General features: G+C 36.7%; 1 protein-coding gene across 4 annotated transcripts in view; it reads left to right on the forward strand.

The window, feature by feature from the left end:
- Window positions 1–17,722, forward strand: part of WDR27 (WD repeat domain 27) — a 94,395-nt gene that overhangs the window by 44,851 nt on the left and 31,822 nt on the right. For all 4 annotated transcript variants that reach the window (XM_064708579.1, XM_064708577.1, XM_064708578.1 and 1 more), the window contains one exon: window positions 8,968–9,066. In XM_064708579.1, the coding sequence (XP_064564649.1) occupies window positions 8,968–9,066 (99 nt within the window). The remainder of the gene's footprint in view (window positions 1–8,967; window positions 9,067–17,722) is intronic.

Raw genomic sequence — 17,722 nt, forward strand, 5'->3', positions numbered from 1 at the left:
GCTCATTGCAAATACTTCCTTTCAAAACAACTGGGTAGGAATGCTGTTGAAATTTATTTTAGGTATTTCTAGGTTAATCATCAGAACATGACACAGTTTCTGGTCAACTTCAGATTCAGAAGAGGAATTTACTCTTCTGGCTAGTTTTGAAATACTCGCTCAAATAATGTGTGAAGGTTAGAGATTTTATTGGCAGATTGCTGGATGTTTGGCAATTGGTGTTGTGTTCTTGACATTTTCATGATAAAACATATTTTTCAAGTTTCTGGTAAATAGCATTTCAAAATGTAGCTTGCAATACAAAAGAAGGGCTTTTTGCTTTACCTGTGAAGAAATGCATCGAATATTCATCTCAGATCACGATATATATGATATAGTAATATATTTATTTGAGGCTACTAACTAAAGTTGCTTTTGAGTTGTATAAAAATAGGTGCAGTCACAAGACCTTTTTGTCTTTGCTTTTGCACTAAGGTATTTGTTTGGAATTAGTGCTGATTCAAGAAAAGAAAGACAGCATGATTTTGTCTTAACTCCCAATTCTTGGCACATGGTGGGTAATCAAAGGAAGCTGAATAGCTGGCATGCATCCTGCTCCAGTTGGCATGTGGTCCCTGGTGGGCACCGTGCCAGTCAATACTTTTTAGTCTGGCTCCTGGGTTGGAATTTTGCATAATTTGTGTCCTGTGTCTGTAGAGAACTTTCATTGTTCTTCCTGTCCCCTCAGGAAAACTGAGTTTTGGACTCTTGCTTATACTGTACTGTTAGGACAAAATGCAGTTTTGGGGCACTTTCTTAGAAAGCTTCCCTTTGAAGTGTTGAGGCTGGATATACTTTTGTGCTTTCTTTTGAAACAGAAAATTGAATGCTGCACTGAATAGTCCCTTCATATTTTTCCACTAATAGCGTCCTGACAGATGGCTTAATGTGTGACTGGGACAGTTTTAATAGTATCAAGGAGTCACATATTTCTGAAGATTATATGAATGAATGTCTATTGGAATAAGCTACATGAAAAAATCAGTAGTGTGGATACAAAGCATTATCTTCAAAAACAGCATTCTGGAAATAGGTTATGTACCTTTCCATTGAGAAGCAACTGCATCTTCAGTCATCTTGGAGTTCACTGTGGTTAAGAAATATGATTGAAATTAAAGCCAAAAAAGGCATAATTGGAATACAATTGAGAGACATTGACCCTAAACTGCTTTTTGTATTTCGCAATATCTGAAACATTTAACAAAGAGGAATATTTTGTATACAATGAATAATAGGAAAATCACATTGCGACAGGACATAGAACAGCAACCCAAAATACGTTATTGCAAAAAAAGGGATGAAAATTCTGTCTGCCTTTCTTTCTACTTTGAGGGTGTATGACCTGTTTTATATAAGAGCTTGATGTAGCTTCTGTGTGGCTGAAGTGGCCACATGGTTTTATGTGAACTGCTCTGGTGCATGTTAATGTGAGACTTGTAGATACTGTAAATTGGGGTTGAAAGTGTTTTCCCAACTAATTACTCCAACTTCCTTACGAGAACCTTTACCAAGACCTGTGTAGGACCTGATGGTCTGATAAACAGGTAACCAGAATCCTGGTTTTGGACTGTGATTGTCCTTTCTGTAATTAGTTGTGACTAGCAAATATAAAAGGCTAACACTTCTAATGCCAAATCTTCTCTGCATCCTAAATAGCCTAAGGTTACAAGAGAATTTAGTTGACTTTTGCTTAACTGAATACACGTAATATTGTAATTTCTAACCATTTTACAAGTGGACAATCTCAGGTTTCTGACTATCAATATTATCAAGGATGTTGGACCTTAATATACCTTAATTTGGTTTAGATTTCCATTTTGCTGGACTCTGTACAGAACTGTTGACTAAAGTAGTCTTAGTGTAAGAAGATATCTGGACAGTGTGAAATGCTACCTTTTATAATAAAAAAACTCATTTTTTTCTATGCTATGTAGTTCTAGTTAGCTGTTTTACTTTATGTCTAATTAGCCACTTAATTTTTGTCTTTGAAGACCTTAGGGCTCTATGAATAAATTCCAAGTTTCCAGAAATGAAGAAATAATTATTTGTCTCTTTAATTGCTTTCAGACTTGTTCTTACTAGCTCTCTTTGAACTGTAGACTCTAAGAGGCACATTTTGACCCTTGTGCTGAAATTGGATTTTCTAACATAAAACTCTCTGTCCATGCCAAATCTCAGTGCCTGTGTTCATAGCTCACACAGAATGACCCATATCACAAACCCAGAAGTTTTTCAGCGTAACAGGTTGCTGCATGAATAACAAAAAACACATGGGTAATGTACGAAATTCTCCTCCCTTTTCTTTTTACACTTTTCAACAAAGCCTGGGGTTTTGCATACAACACTGTCTTTGAAACACATTTGAAATTCAAAATTAAATTTATGCCTTCCAACTGTGAAGGCACCAAAGCTTGAAGCAGTAGCCCGTAGGGCATCATCATTGAAAGGAGTAGCAGGAGACAGGATAGAGCAATTTGGTTCTTATACATAACATCAGTCTAATAACCACTTGTGAGTCCCTGAATATTAACCTTCATGCAAAATTGGTTTTAGAGTAAGTTCTCTTTATGCAAGTGATGCTGCTCCAGGGGCAAATCCAAAGAGTTTTGCAAACCTGTGAGTGGTGGCTGGATGCAAACCCAGACCTGATATTTTTTGTAGACTGAGTTATTTTCAGATACAAGATCCTGCATCAGGCATAATACAAACTAGAATTTGTAGAATTTGTTTATAGTTGATACCTTAATTTAATTATCTACAGAGATTGATATTCCAAATAAAATATCAATGCTGCTGAGCAATATACTGTAATGCTTTACTACCAAAAAATACATTTGTGAGTTGGGCTGCCAGCACTCTGTACATCTACTCCTCTTGCACTGCACTATTCCTAATGTAATCATTGCCAAGAAGATTGTATTTCTCAACCCCCATAAATATATTATTAGCCACCTTAGTCTTTCTGCGGCTCAGTTCTGACTTATAAAATCGAGATTAGCAATGGTATCTTTCCTCTCTCCTCTTGTCTTTAAGAGTTTAGATGAGGCCTGTTTCAGTTTGTTACTGTTGTGATCAGCTGCTTTGATCTTATGTGAAATCCTTCCATCCTTGTGTGTCTATGGTGTGATAAGATTTAAAATTGCATCTGATTAGATTAAAAATTACATAAAATTATCTAGATACCAAAGAAGAAACACCTCAGGAAATCCCAAATGTGAATGATAAAATTGTGTGGTTGATTTTCTCCCTTTAATAGCCCACTTCATTAGAACTTTTTAGGTACTAATAATGCTAGGTAAAAGACTACAAGTGAGGGAGTTGGCAAAGGTATTCTGATATAGTTGTATGTAAATGGATGAGATAGGACTAGTTAATAGTCTAGAATGCTTTGTCCTATATCTCTTGGGAGTGTGTCTTGGAGGCATAGCTAAGGTTTAAATTAGGTATATTTGATATATGATGAAGTATGCTTTATTACTTTATTTGGAGAAAAGAGGATATTTTCTTTACCGAAAAATTACTTTTAGAAATGTATGCTGTCGGTATTGTATTGAATTTGTTGTCTTGGTCTACACTTCATACCAGAGGGCTTGCAGAACAGAATGTATTGTATGAAGCAGTGGTAGCAACTATCTGAAGCATTTTGGTTTCCAGTGTGATTGGTATTCCAATTATATATGACTCAAGTTTTATCTTATGTGTCCGTACTGTTTAACTAAGATAGGCTTTAACAGGAAACATCTGGAGAAAACAGCATTAGTAATGTTTACTTGTGGAGAAGGCAGGACTGACATTGCTTGGCAGAACAAAATCCATAGCAGAGAATGAATGACAGGCTGTGACAGCCTCTCTGCCCGCTGTTGATGGAGAAAATCTACTCCTTTCCAAAGAGGAACACAGTTTTGTTTTAGTCTTGAGCCTGAGGTTTTTTTGGATTCCTTGGTAACGTGGTTGGCTGTTAGGCCCATTATCCTAGAAGTGAACAGATAAATATTGCTTTCTTGATTGTACAGTCATGACTTTGGGTGTGCTGTTACTTCACTGTCTCTTTGGGTGTATCTTTGAAGATGGCTGAAAATCTTGGCTTTTGTAGGTTATTTCATGAAGCATGGAATTATCTGAGTATGAGCACATTAATTGTTCTTGTGTGCTTTATGGTCAGTTCAGGCTACTGCATATCTAGGCCAGTACACCTCAGACCTGACCACCACAAAACCAGATTAGCAGCTGAGAGGGGTGGAGGATGATTTTTTGATGCCTATAGATGTATTGTTATTTAACTATTACTGAACAACTTTTTTATTTTTTCAAACTGAATTTTATGAGTCTGTAATTTTTTACTGTGTTAACACTGAATTTTGCTAATGCTTTTGAGAGATAGGAGGAAGTGTGAGAAATTAGCCATTTTGCTAAAGAAAACTAATTTTATAAAAGATAATGCCCCATTTTCAACTGTAGACAAAACAGGAAGGTGAAGTAGATATGCATACCCAATGTTCATTTTGGAATGCATACAGCAGTGATGTGCTAAAACTGGATATATAGTTTATATAGTTTATATAGTTTTATATCCACAGGGCTTGTGTTTTCTATATGTGTACTTCTTGGTCTCAGTTCTTGACAGTAGTAGAATTTTGGGTATGATTGGTACATCTGGTACAAACATCTGGTTGAAGGTCCTTGGCAGTATCTGAATCTTTCAGTACTGCTGTCAGTCAACACCAGTGCACAAGCAGGAAATGCAATTATTGGAACTATTGATACAGAGCAGAATCCTAGCAGCAGTCAGAAAAGAGCCAAAGTGGGTGTGATACAACCGTGCTGTTTCATAGTGAGATGTGAATTCTTAGAAAAAAGTCTTCCATTTATAATTCTGTACTCTGACAACACTTTGTGTGTTCTAAAAGTAAAGGCAACCTAAATTCAGTGGTGCATGGTGCTGCATAAATTTCATACTAAAACAAATAAAAACAATCACATACATTAGGCCTTAAAATTAGCAAATTAAATAGAAACTGAATTGGCAAAAATTACAATTTGGAACCTTCATAGAAGAGTGGCTTAGAGAGGGAAGTCAGATATGGTTTATGTAATTTTTTTTAGTGAGGAAAATTCAAATATGTTATCTATAACTGCCAGAAGATTGATACATTTGAAAAATATCTCCTGCATCTTGAAAGATGACTGATATGGGTAATATTATTTTAATAATAAAGAGCATTAATGATGTTCACTGTCACTCATTTTTTTAGTCATGTCAAAGGAAATCATATGGAAACTGGGATCTTACAGTAGTGGGAAGTTTCCTGTGACTACCAGAAAGAGACCCTCCATAAGAGTCATTAAAAAGGAAAGGGACTCTGAGAGGGTGTACTGTACTCAACATTTTGGTGCCAGGCTTGATTAGACTTTCCATGCTACCATGTGGTAAGTGTATAAGATATCTTGGGACTGAAGAGCATTAATCAATGCTTACGATACTTATGAAATCTGTTTTATTATGTGTGGATTTGGCACCAATACCTATAGTTAAGGTAGTCTAACACTTTCCACTATAATTCTGTTTTCAGTTGCTTATAAGTAAGAACATTCTGGGCTGACACTTTCCATGCTCGGTGTCTGCTTCAGGTTAATTGTTATTTTTCTTTAGTGTAAGTAGTTCAGGAGCTTTTTTAGCCTGAAATTGAGGAAAAATACATGGTTCAGTGGAATATGAGCCCCACTATAAATAGGGAGTGATGGAGTGCAAGTCAAACACATATCATGTACTGCAGGATTATGCATCAAGTTTGATGGCACTGATGGAAGCAAATGGGCGATAATGCCTTATTAATAATGACAGATGTCTTTTATAAAAACATGTTAGATTACCAAGGGACTCTATCCCTCAATCAAGGGACTTAAATATTTCTGTCTTCTGTAGCTCATTTGAAATATTAGGAAAAACAGTCACAGAAAAATGATGACATTGGCCAGTCCATGCAAAACGTGAGGAAAACATCTCTATTTGTGTAAGGCCAAATTAGGTGTCTTAGATATCAATGTCTTTCTGTTTGTTTGTTAGTTGTGTTCTTTTCCTGTGATTTGTTTGTAAAATACACACTTCAGCTTAAAGCCACAGCAGCAACAAAGCGTTTTACTTGAAACTGGTGTTGCTTTTCTGATCCCTGTGCAAAAGCTGATAACAAGGAGAATTCTTCTGTTATTAGTCAAGTGCTTATGATTTGCTTTCCCCTCTTTCCTATCCCAGGAGGTTGTAGGAGTGTAAGTAGTTTGACACAAATGTTTATGGCCATGGGTTGGACTAGGGGGCAATGGGAACAGATGGGAACAAGTTTCCTTTGAAGTTAGAGTGTGAGAAAACAGAGGAAAGAATTTACAGTGAAACTCTGTAGATAAAACATCAATTTATCTAGCACACTCTGTCTACCAATGCAGTAGAATTAAGTAATTTTCCATTTGGGTACAAATTCCTCTACTCAGGGAAGGGCCTTTGTCTTTCTTCCCTGTCTCTTGGTACAAGTCTAGGGAAGAAAGTAGAAGCTTGTGTATACTTGTAAGGTGCTAAATACACTGTCACACTCTGGGTTACTGAAAACTGACTACTCCAAATGTTCTTCAAATGTCTAGTGAAAGGAAATACAAGTAAGTATGTGGTTATGGGTCCAGGAAACTTTTTTGGAAGCTGTTGGTACAGGTAAATTATTTTTACTTTTGGCTGACCCTCAGGAAGAATTGGAAAGGAAATACCAATATCTACTGAATCAGTATTTTTATTAGACAAATTTCATCGTAATATAAAAAAGGGGATTGACTTTGGCTAAAGTCTAAACCATTATATGCACATATGCATTTTGGGTATTGCTGAATGCTTCCTAGAGTGTTTTGTTTTCTTTTTCATTCCATGTGGTTTGCTGAAAATCTGTTTTTCCTCTGTCATTGATTTCATATTTTCAAGCTTTTTTTATTCTTCTGTGGCTGGTGTTAATGGTATCATTCATTATTTCACTTACTGTTATTTCCTTTTTTTTTCTGTAGAGAAGAATATGCTAAAATAATCTAGTAAGTATAGAATAGAAAAACCATTTGGATGACATCAGAAAATACAGCAAAACTAAAATGATGGCACACTGTAGCAGAAGGATGTTTATACTGGAGTTATTCCTCTTCTTATGAGTGTTAGTTCTGTTAAAATATAATTCTCTTTGAGGTTTATGTTTTATTTTGTTTTTAAACTTTTGAAGTTAAAAATAAATGTACTTTCAATCTTTAACCAAGTTAACTTTTATTCTCAGAATTTAGATTGTCACTGGCTAGTTTAAAAATCTATGGTTAGAGCTACTTAAACAGAAGCTGGTTTTACCCACTTTTATATGATGATGTTTTTCTTTTAATCAGATTTTGTCTTGCATGTCAGAATTACTCAGAAAATTACCATTACTTTTCCTTTCAGTTATTGGAAGAGATGATAACCTGCCACAATGTAATAAACTATTCTTGCATGTAGCTAGAAACTCTGCTCCTTTTTCTGTTGAACCGTAACACCTAAATCTATAAGATTTACGGGGCTAGGAATACAGTACTGGAAAGACGTTTAGCAGTTGTTCCATTAGGATAGGTTTGTAAGAGTGATCAATGGGCAGGTTGTGTTCCCTGCCATGTTTTGTGTGTTTTCCCTAGCAGCTGTTCAATATGAGCATAGAGTCTTTGTGGTAAAGGTCAGAGGAAAGCGCTTTCCCATATCTGGTCTTTCCCAGTGCTTTGGTGGTTAGCTACAGGTGGGTTTCTGCCAGTGGCTGCTTGTCATGACTTTCCTCTGATCCAATGAATCTGGCTATACAATGTGGCAATTTGGAAAAGTGCTGCATCCCAGCCTAATCTCTAGCTCAGGGCTAAGAATCATCCCTTGAAAGGTGAGATGTAAGGGTTTGAGTGCTTTTTAGGCTGAAAAGTGTGACACCAAATACACTCTCGCTAGATTGTAATTAAGCTGCGCGACTGCTTGATAGCATTTTTGAAAGAAAGGTATGAGCCAAATGCTTGATTTAGAAACAGTGTGGAAGAGAATAAATTACCATAATACCTGGGTTTAACAAACTTTGGAGTTTTGTTCAAAAAATAGTGAAATATTATCACATCTATTTTACAGAGTGGAACAGGGACATAAAGATTAAGCCAAAAATGAACATGGTCCTTCCCAAATTAAACTAAGGATCTGGAATGGAAAACTAATTTTTACTGGATAATTCTGGCAAAGTTCTGCAAGCCACTGGATTATGATGGAAAAATTTCAACTTCACTAGTACCTCTCTGTGATATGTTCTGTTGGTTAAAAGATGTAGCATGTTTCTTTGTGAATCAGAATTTTGTGCTCTTGATTCTTGCTGTTATTGACTTTGCTTCTTCCCGGTTACTCCTTCCAAAAAAGGGAACTGAAGCCCAAAGAGGCTGACCTGAAACAGAGGCTAGACAGAGTTAAAGGAATAAAGTAGATATTTATTAAAAGGCCTTGCAAGGATACACCCTGGGCAGTACAAGACCTAAACAGATATGAAAGTCATAAATATCTTAGAATTGATTTTTATAATTTGGGATAATTTAGCAAATGCTTAAATTAACTAAAATAAAAAAAAAGTATTTATGAAAAAATAATGCACTCTTTCCCCAATAAATAACTAAACATTAGGTGCACTTCAAGAGGCAGGTAAAAAAAATTACCCTTTAAAAACACATTTTAAAATATGTTCTGTGGAATTTAAATACCTTTTTTAAAGTGGAATCTAATACATTTCTAAATGAGCTAACTCCAATGATTAAAATTTTCTAATTCTTTGTAGGCTATATATTTAGAGTTACTGTACTATAACTTAATGCTTCAAGAATGTGGTTATTTTTTAATACTGAAAATACCAACTCATTGTTTTTTAGGCTTATATATATGAAATGCGTTCAAGCACTTTTTTGCAAAAACTGGGGAGACACACAGAATCTGTAATCAATGTCAGTTTTAATCCCTCATCTCCACAGGTAAGCCATTACTTTTTTTCCTCTTTGTAATGAAAGCATGTAAAATAACTCAAAGGCCTGAAAGATTTAAAAAGTAATATTATTTCAAGTGTGCTATGTCAGAATATCTATTGAAATTGCTTTATCACAATATTTTGAAAAACTATTACTGTTGTGCTTTGAACCTTTTAGATATCTATGGGTGAAAAATACTTCAAAGAAGTTGGCATTATGCAGTAACAATTTCTATTTGTTTAGTGTTCATTGTACTATGTTAACAGTATTACATTTCAGTGTAATTGTTTAATTGCAGTGCAGCAATATGTACAAAGAGGTTTATTTTCTAAGTATTATTTTGACACTCAAGCTTCCCTGCAGCTAGTTTATCATGTGAATTCTTTGTATGCTGTTTTTAAAGAAGTTAAATCCTATGGATGTACCCTCTTTGTTTTCAAATATTGAATTTGCATTGAAGCCTTATACTTTCTACTTTTTTGTTCCTTACTTTAACGACACAACAATGGTCACTATATATATTTATGTAAGAGTGGACAGTAGCTTCTGTTTACTTCACTGCCTCCTCACCACTGACTGTGCTTGTTGTTATTAAAGATACTTATGGAGTAAATAACATTCCTTTACTTGTAGGAGTATTGTAACATTTATATATCTCCTTCCATGTGTAAATATAGATGCTAGCACTTCTGTGATTTTAGAAATTCTGGAAGTTTTATGCTTTATGTATATATTGTTTGAACTGACAAATTGTTGATTGCTGTCCTAGGGTTAACATTACATATTTCCAGTGTTTGGATTCAGCAATGTTATATTCAACCAAATTGTATGGTTTATTAAACTTTGCAAATCAAGAATAATGCAAGGTTTAGCTCTGAACATATTTCTGAACATAAAAAAGGTATACTATAAGAATAGAGATGACTGTAGTCTTGCAGAACTCTGATCTGTGGGCCAGCTGCTGGAATGCATTTTAGTGGAAAATGTCTAATTAGAGTTCAGTTTTTAGAAGTCTAGGCTCAATTGCAGTAGTAGTGTGAATCAAGACTTGGAAAAATTAAGTTCGAGAAAATCAGTTGTTAATCAAGGGGACAGAATCTACAAATGGTGTAAAATAAGCTTTGGCTGTGGCTCCAAGCTAGACTGGTATGGGAGTGTGCCTTGGGGCACAAACCCTTTAATACTGAACTTTATCAAACATTACACAGTCAATTAAGTATTATATTTAGAGCCAAATCTGAAGTTCAGACCCTTTTCTTGAAGAGCTCTTTCCTGAGAAACCAGGCCTGTGGTTTTGAACCAGCTGATGGCTATCTCCATATATATTCTCGTGGGGAAAGATTTCGAAGATGGTTTTATCAGAAACACTTTACTAATCGGAAGGAATGTGTTAAACTGCTGCAAATTTACAGATGAAATGTAAATTTGATTAACCAAATAATTCTGCATGATATACACTCCAAAATGCTTTCTAAGTAATTGTTTTTGTGGGAGTTACAGAAACAAAAACCAATCCAAAAAACTCAAAAATCTACCTGAGTTTTCCAACATACAATTTAGCATGAAATTACATTCCAAGGCACTAGGAGAAGCTGCTAAGCAATGCAATGATAAGCCTGTAGAGTAGAAAAGAAGAAAACCATAGATTAATCAGAAAAGAGTAATCCCATACCTTGAAAGAAAGACTTTGTTTTAGGCAGACAGAGTTTCCAATACTGGAAGATTTTTGTACACATCTCTACTACTGGTTGGGGATTTAAAATTGACTCTGTTGTTGTTTCATCCAATGTTTGAATTAATGCAATTAAGATTTATATTGGATTCTGAATTGCCACTGCATAAAGTCCCATTGCATTCAAAGGGAAACACTGGCAGGAGAAAGCAAAATGGGTGAAAAAAAGAAAGTGGCTGATGAGTGAAATTCAGATATTGTAACTAAGTCTTTTGCTGTGGAAACATCCAGCCAAAAGTGTGGTGTTCTGTCAGTGCTCCAGTTCAGTTGTTGCTTGCCCAGCACCTGTCCATGAGGTAGCTTATTCCAACCATTTTTATAACTCTCACTTGCATAAGTGTTCTTCCAGAAAAGAGGGAAAAACCCTGGATGGATATGATATTATTATAGGGGGCATTGTTGCTTTCATCATATGGTACTCTGAAATAATTATAAAATGATTGCTATGAAAGTTGGTGAAGGGGAATAAACTAGAAAATTTGCACTTATCTTAATTTTCAAGATGATTTCTCAGTTTTGGCTTCTTGTTTTCACTTCCTGGTTTTCACTTATTATTCAAAACTTAAGTAGGGAAGAATATTTATCTTACCAAAACCATTAGTAGCATTTCAATCTATTTTAGAGAGTATACATTAAGAGTTATTAAGAGTAGTGTTTAGCAATAGTAACTGTAGTTATTAACTATAACACATTTAGTCAGTCTAAATTAAAAAAGGGATGAGTCTTATCTGCTAAAAATGGAAACAATAAGTAATCTCTGTGATTTTGAAGCAAGATAAAAGCAAATGGGGACTCTATTCTCATCTGCTGGTTTTATGAAGTTGAATATTGGTATATGCTATGATGATAGTTATTTTTTCATGACAGAATCAGGACTTTGAAATCAGTGTGCATTGCTAGCACCCCATTGAAACACTATGGGAGGTAGTTTCATGCTTTTGGTGAGCTGAGCCTACACAGTTGGTCAGCTGGCCTGGCTGAGAACCTTCTGAAGCAGAGTATAATTTAATTGAGTGACAAATCAGAAATGACCAAGAAAGAGAGAGACTATTTAAATATTCTTCCTATTTAAAGAGAGGTCAGCATATTCTCATGCATCTTGATATCAATTCTTAAACTCTCTGCTCATTTCAAAAACCTGTTCTCTTTTGTTAAATATTCCTTATACAGTTTAGGAGTAATGCAGTCTTTGTAGGAAGACTGTTTTTGCCAAAGACTGTACTGCAGTTTATGTCTAGTGAGAAGATATTTCCTTTACCAACATTCAGCCAAAGGAGACAGTTGCATTTAAAAAAAAAAATAGAGCCTCCTGCTGACCTTTTCTGAGGATGAATGTATTTCTGTCCTCGTCTTCTTGAACTGTTAGCCAAATCTGTGTACTCACATTTGGTTAATCTCAGTGAAGTGAATGATGATAGGGACCGGAAATTTCCTAAATTTAACGAACATACCAGTTTAATTTTCTATTCAAATTACTGAAGTATCAGTCTGACTAAATTTTATCAATATTTTATTTTTATTTACCATCATATTCAATATCCTTCTCTTTTTCATCCTCAAATGTACAGATTTATTGTGATAGTATTATTAAAAAAAAGAAGGGACAGCAGTTAATGCAGTTTGTCCTGATATTTCATGGGTTGTTATAGATCAGCTTGTAAATGGTACCAAGGTATTCATATAAAGCAGTTCAAGGCAGCTGCATGTGCCCTTTCTTATTCTGTAAGACTCTAAGGCTTATGAGAGGTAGAAATTGGGGTAAAAAGATCTCTTCAAATGGAACAGCACCTGCAGTATTGTTGAACAAACCAATCATTGGGACATGGCAAACTTTAGGGGTTTTTTTATGTAAGATGGTGATTTAAAAATAAATTATTGGCAGTCATTGACTGATACAACTGTGTTGTATACAAGCCTACCACGTTAAAAATCTTGAGATAGTCTTCAGGTTTGGAGAAATGGATAACCATTCAACTTTCAAACTTTCAACAGTTAAATGGATTTAGAAATAGAGTCAAAGCAGAGAAGTGCCAGTCTAAGTATCTTAGGGGAAAAGAGGATCTTCAACTCTACCCACGTTTGGGAGATTCTCAAAGTGGGCTTGGTTTCCTACAGCGTCTTGTTTGGCTGCTGCCTTTGAGCCAGTGGTTATATTTGCAGATCTTGGCTCTTGCCATCTTAAAAACTGCTTTGACAGAAAAGAATGCAGATCTTTGGTCTGTTCCACTCTTCAGCTACAAGGGCTGCTGAGCCTGTGGATAACTAGGCTACTAGTGTGACACAGCAGATAGTCCTACTGAATTTATTCCAATCCCTGAGAATTCGAAATTGAGTTCATCACTGAACAAGTATGTCACTGTTTATAGCAGAAGGATAATTTCTTTTGCAGTTTCTAACAAACTCCAATAATGTTGTGTATCAATGCATTAAAATATGAGTTGGTGTTGTTTAGTGCAAAAAAATGTTTATACCAAAAAATTCTTGCAAATAAATATGAAAAACATATGAAGAAGCATGGCAGATTTTTAAAGAGAAAGAAAGGACTTTCTATAAGCTAGGAAGGACAATATAATTCAGTTCAATCATTGAATGCTCTATGCATTTTAAGTGTTTTGCCAGCAAAAAACAGCTGTACACCACATGATTTTAGATAAATATGCTTGCAGGGGCAAGCATCTCAAGTCATAGCACATTTGTCATAAAATCTTTATGGTACGTCTTACAAGGGTAGATACTTTATTGAATGGCACTAGTAGGCTGCAAGGGCTGGTTTGGAACAATTGGTTACTCTGCTGTTCAATGCGAGTTCTGTTTACCAAGTATCTAGACAGGCTTTCCTGTGGACTGGAAAGAGAGAGGATTGGCTGGGAGCGGGAAAGAAAGGCACTAACTGTAGTGACAGGGATAATTTGGAGAACAGACAGCTTCTTGGAAACTGTCAGACAGAGTGTGACGAGAGAATGGTGGTGACTAAGAACTGGAGGAGAACATATGTATGGAGTGAAGTGATGATGTTGGAGAGATGGAGAGAGTGCCTAGAGGGAGGGAACGAAAGCCCTGAGTAAGAGATGAAAACTGCAAGGTTAAAAATTATGGTTTCTGAACTTTTGGTTAAGCCTTGTTTCAGAAAGAGATAGGGAAAGTGAGATGCCTGTCACCTGGTTTTCAGAGCTGCTGAGAACAGGAGGTTGCTCTTAACAGTTCTGAAAATTGGTGTGCTCAGTGTCTCAGAAAAAACCCCATCTTTTCAAAGGAAATAAAGGGAAGCTTCCAGATGAGATAAACCTCACTTGCTCCCTTTACACACTACAACACCTGTCTTTTAAAAGCCAATAATACAATATTGAAAGGGGATAAGCAAGTGAGTATCTGCTTTTAATGCTTCATGAAGGGGCATGTAAAAAAGTATTCTGTGAAGTATGCTTTGAATACAGTCTCCTCCTCTGTCCAGAGGAGCTGAAATTTGCCAAACAGGAAGAACTAAAGACTAATGGTTAGGAGTTTGTTCAGCTACATTTTTCATAGAGAAATAGAATTTTCAATTTAATTATCTTATATAGAACTTTAGGAAGCTATCAAGGTATCTTATTTCTCTTTCTTGAAAAGTGTTGTATTTAACTCACTCAACAGATAGTATTCATAGAATGCAGTTGAACATTTGTTGATACTAGAAACCATTCTGTGGGAAGCTCCAATTCTAAAGTTTCTGGGCTTTTTGTGTAGAACAGGTACAAAGCTTCTTCCTCCATTTCAATTAAAATTTCAGCATTTGCATTCTAAGATTCTCCCTTCTTACATAGTCTTTGAGAAATTTAAAGCCAAATTAATTGGCAGTCATGATGCAAATGTATAGTGGATGTATAACAAATCAGAGTTCAGCCATTAAAATATATTTAGATGAAGTACAACCAAAATGACGTGTGGAATAAGCTGCATTCTAAATGAGCTTTTGGAAAAGGGAAAGCTAAGTCTTAGCTAACAGATTAAATATGAAACGAAAAACAGACTCAACTTCTGTCTTAAATTAAAATAGCAACATAAAATGATTCCAGCTGACTGATGGAGTATGATATAGCCACACCAAATATCTTGGCCCAGCTCCTGGCTGTATCTGAACTGTGTTCAGCATAAAGGGAGAAAGGCGCGAAGCAGAAATTCTTTAAAGCTGCCTTTTGTGCCTCTCTTCTTCCAGTCCACTTCGTAAAGTACAGCAGTCTCAGAAGTGCTTGATTCTGCCCTCCCTAACAAGTTTTCCCTGTGAGCTGATTTGGCAACTGGGGGGACTTTTGCTTTGCCTTCTTGCTTTCAGGACTGTGCTGTGTGGTGGGGTAGGCAGGGAAAAGTACATATTGGTAAGGGGATCTTGTGGCCCTTTCTCTTATCTCATAGAAATATTCAACATCTGCAATCACTGCTAGTTGCTGTGCTTCTGAAGAGTGGTGTTTGAAATATTTTAAAATTATGGTAATACATGCATTAAAATGCTAATTTTGTCACCTGAAGGGACTGGTTAATCGGTGCTTTTTCATAAATCATTCACAACGTTTCTGTCTGGAATATTGTAGTTGCTGAAACACTGTGACATGGTTTTTTTGCAGAATTGTAGTTGTATTCTATCCAGCTAGTTATTTGCTCATGTAAGAAGATTTCTTGAAAGAAATAGATAATTTCCCTGCTGATATATCATGCCATGCCATGCCATGCCATGCCATGCCATGCCATGCCATGCCATATCATACCACACCAGAAACAAACACAAATCTGGGACTTATTCCAACAGTTAATGCCTTCCTTTCTGCTCCTCTGCTAACATCTGGGGCAAATCACACTGACTCTGCCACTGCCTTTTTCTTCTGTGACACGGTCCATTGCAGAGAGAAGCTAGATATGGAGAAAGAAAAGTGACAATTATGAAGACTCTTTTAAAATGTCAACGTGATGTGTGTGATTCTTTAACCTGAATCATAGAATGTCTCGGGGTAGAAGGTACATTAAATACAACCTATTCCAAATCACTCTGCCACGGACAGGGTTGCCACCCATAAGACCTGGTTGCTGAGGACCTCATCCAATTTGATCTTTAACCCTTGCAGGGATGGGCTATCCACAACTTTCCTGGCCAACCTGTGCCATTCCTTCACTACTCTCTGAGTAAAGCATTTCTTCCAAGCATCTAACCTAAATCTCTCTTTTAATTTAAACCACCCCCCCATGTCCTATCACTATTTAAATGTATAAAGGGTCACTCTCCTTTTTTTTAAAACACTTTAAGTGCTGAAGGACCACAATAAGATCTGCCTGGAGCCACCTTTCCCCCAGGACGAACAACACTAGCTCTCTCAGCTTGTTTTAGGAGAGGTGCTCCACTCCTCTGATCATTTTGTGGATATACTCCAACTCCACATCTTTCTTGTGCTGAGGACCCAAGAGCTAGATGCATTATCCCAGCTTAGGTTTCCTTGAGAGCAGAGTAAAGGTGGAGAATAACATTCCTTGACCTTCTGGCATCCAGCCAATTCCTTATCTACCCTTCAAATCCGCCTTTCAAATCCATGTCTCTCCAGTTGAGAGATAAGGATGCCATGTAGGCCCTTGTCAAAGGCCTTGACACAAGCCCAGGTAGATGAGAACAGTCAGTTTTCCCTTGTGGACCATTGCAGTCTCTCCATCATAGCAGGTTTTCAAACCCTGTGAGGAGCAGCTAAGGACTTTGAGCTTGTTTACTTTGGAGAAAAGAGGCTGAGCAGTGACCTCATTGCTCTTTACAGCTTCATGAGGAGGGAACATGAAGGCATTGATCTCTTTTCCCTAGTGTCCAGTGACAGGACATGTGGGAATGGCTCAAGGATACATCCATTAGAGGAGGCTGAGTTGATGTGATGAAACATTTCTTTAGAGAGAGTGGTGAAACACAGGAACAGGTCCATGCACAATGCTTGAATATCATGCTTTAATTTTTGGTCAGCCCTGAAGTGATTAGGAAATTGGATTAGATGGATACTTGTGAGTCTCTTCCATTTTGATTCTGTTCTGTTCTATTTAATTCTAATTCTAATTAAATTTCTAATTCAAATTTAAATTTGAATTTTATTGTTTCTATCTCCTCCTTTCCCAAGCAGTACATGCTGAGGAAATTTCTCATATTTCTTCCCAGCCCTGCATTAGTAGAAGGGACTGAATAGCTAATCTTGTTCCAGCCTAGGTGTTGTCTTCTCCCCGTTTGTGAGAAGAAGGCAAGAACCTTCTGATGGGTGTGAGAGCTGTGGATCGTTCTATGATGATTTGAAAGACTGAACAAAATTTGCAAAAAGCATGTGGGAAGTGTGGTTTTTAAAGTTTGTGTTCATCAAGTTCAACTGGGATTCTACAGGATGTCAAACATCTGCATCTCTGACACTTGCAAGGCTCAAAGTGCTCAGTCTGAAGCAGGTGTGCTCCTGAACTAAATGGTTACAAATGTTTTTGAGGTGGGCAAAACCAATACCTGTTCATTTCCCTGTGGATTTTGTTCCCCTTGTAATCAGTTTTAGAAATGCCTGACCTATTTTCTGTGAGAAAAAATGCTAAAACAAGAGAGCTTGAGAACAGCAGTGCTCATCAGAGCAGAAGTCCATTGGTCCAATGCTCTTCTTCAAAGTGCTCAGCCATCACTGTTGAAAGGAAAGCTTATGAGTGGTGCAGGGCTGCTCCTGCCAGGATCCAGAGAGTGTAGGCCTCCTCTGGCTGGGACTGGCATTCTCTGGAGCCTCTAACCACACAGTGTCCTGCCAAGGACCCAGGGGATTTGTCTCAGCTCATCCTGGACCCTGCAGTCCTGTCTGAGTGATGCTGTAGGTGTGTCCACTTGTGTCCTTGTTTCCTTGGTGGGCCTGGGACCACACTGCAGATAGCTGCTCTATGGGTGCCTGAAACTGGGTAAGAGCTTCTTAG

This window comes from Zonotrichia leucophrys, chromosome 3 (assembly GCF_028769735.1).
Source record: "Zonotrichia leucophrys gambelii isolate GWCS_2022_RI chromosome 3, RI_Zleu_2.0, whole genome shotgun sequence".
In the NCBI taxonomy this organism is placed as follows: Eukaryota; Metazoa; Chordata; class Aves; order Passeriformes; family Passerellidae; genus Zonotrichia; species Zonotrichia leucophrys.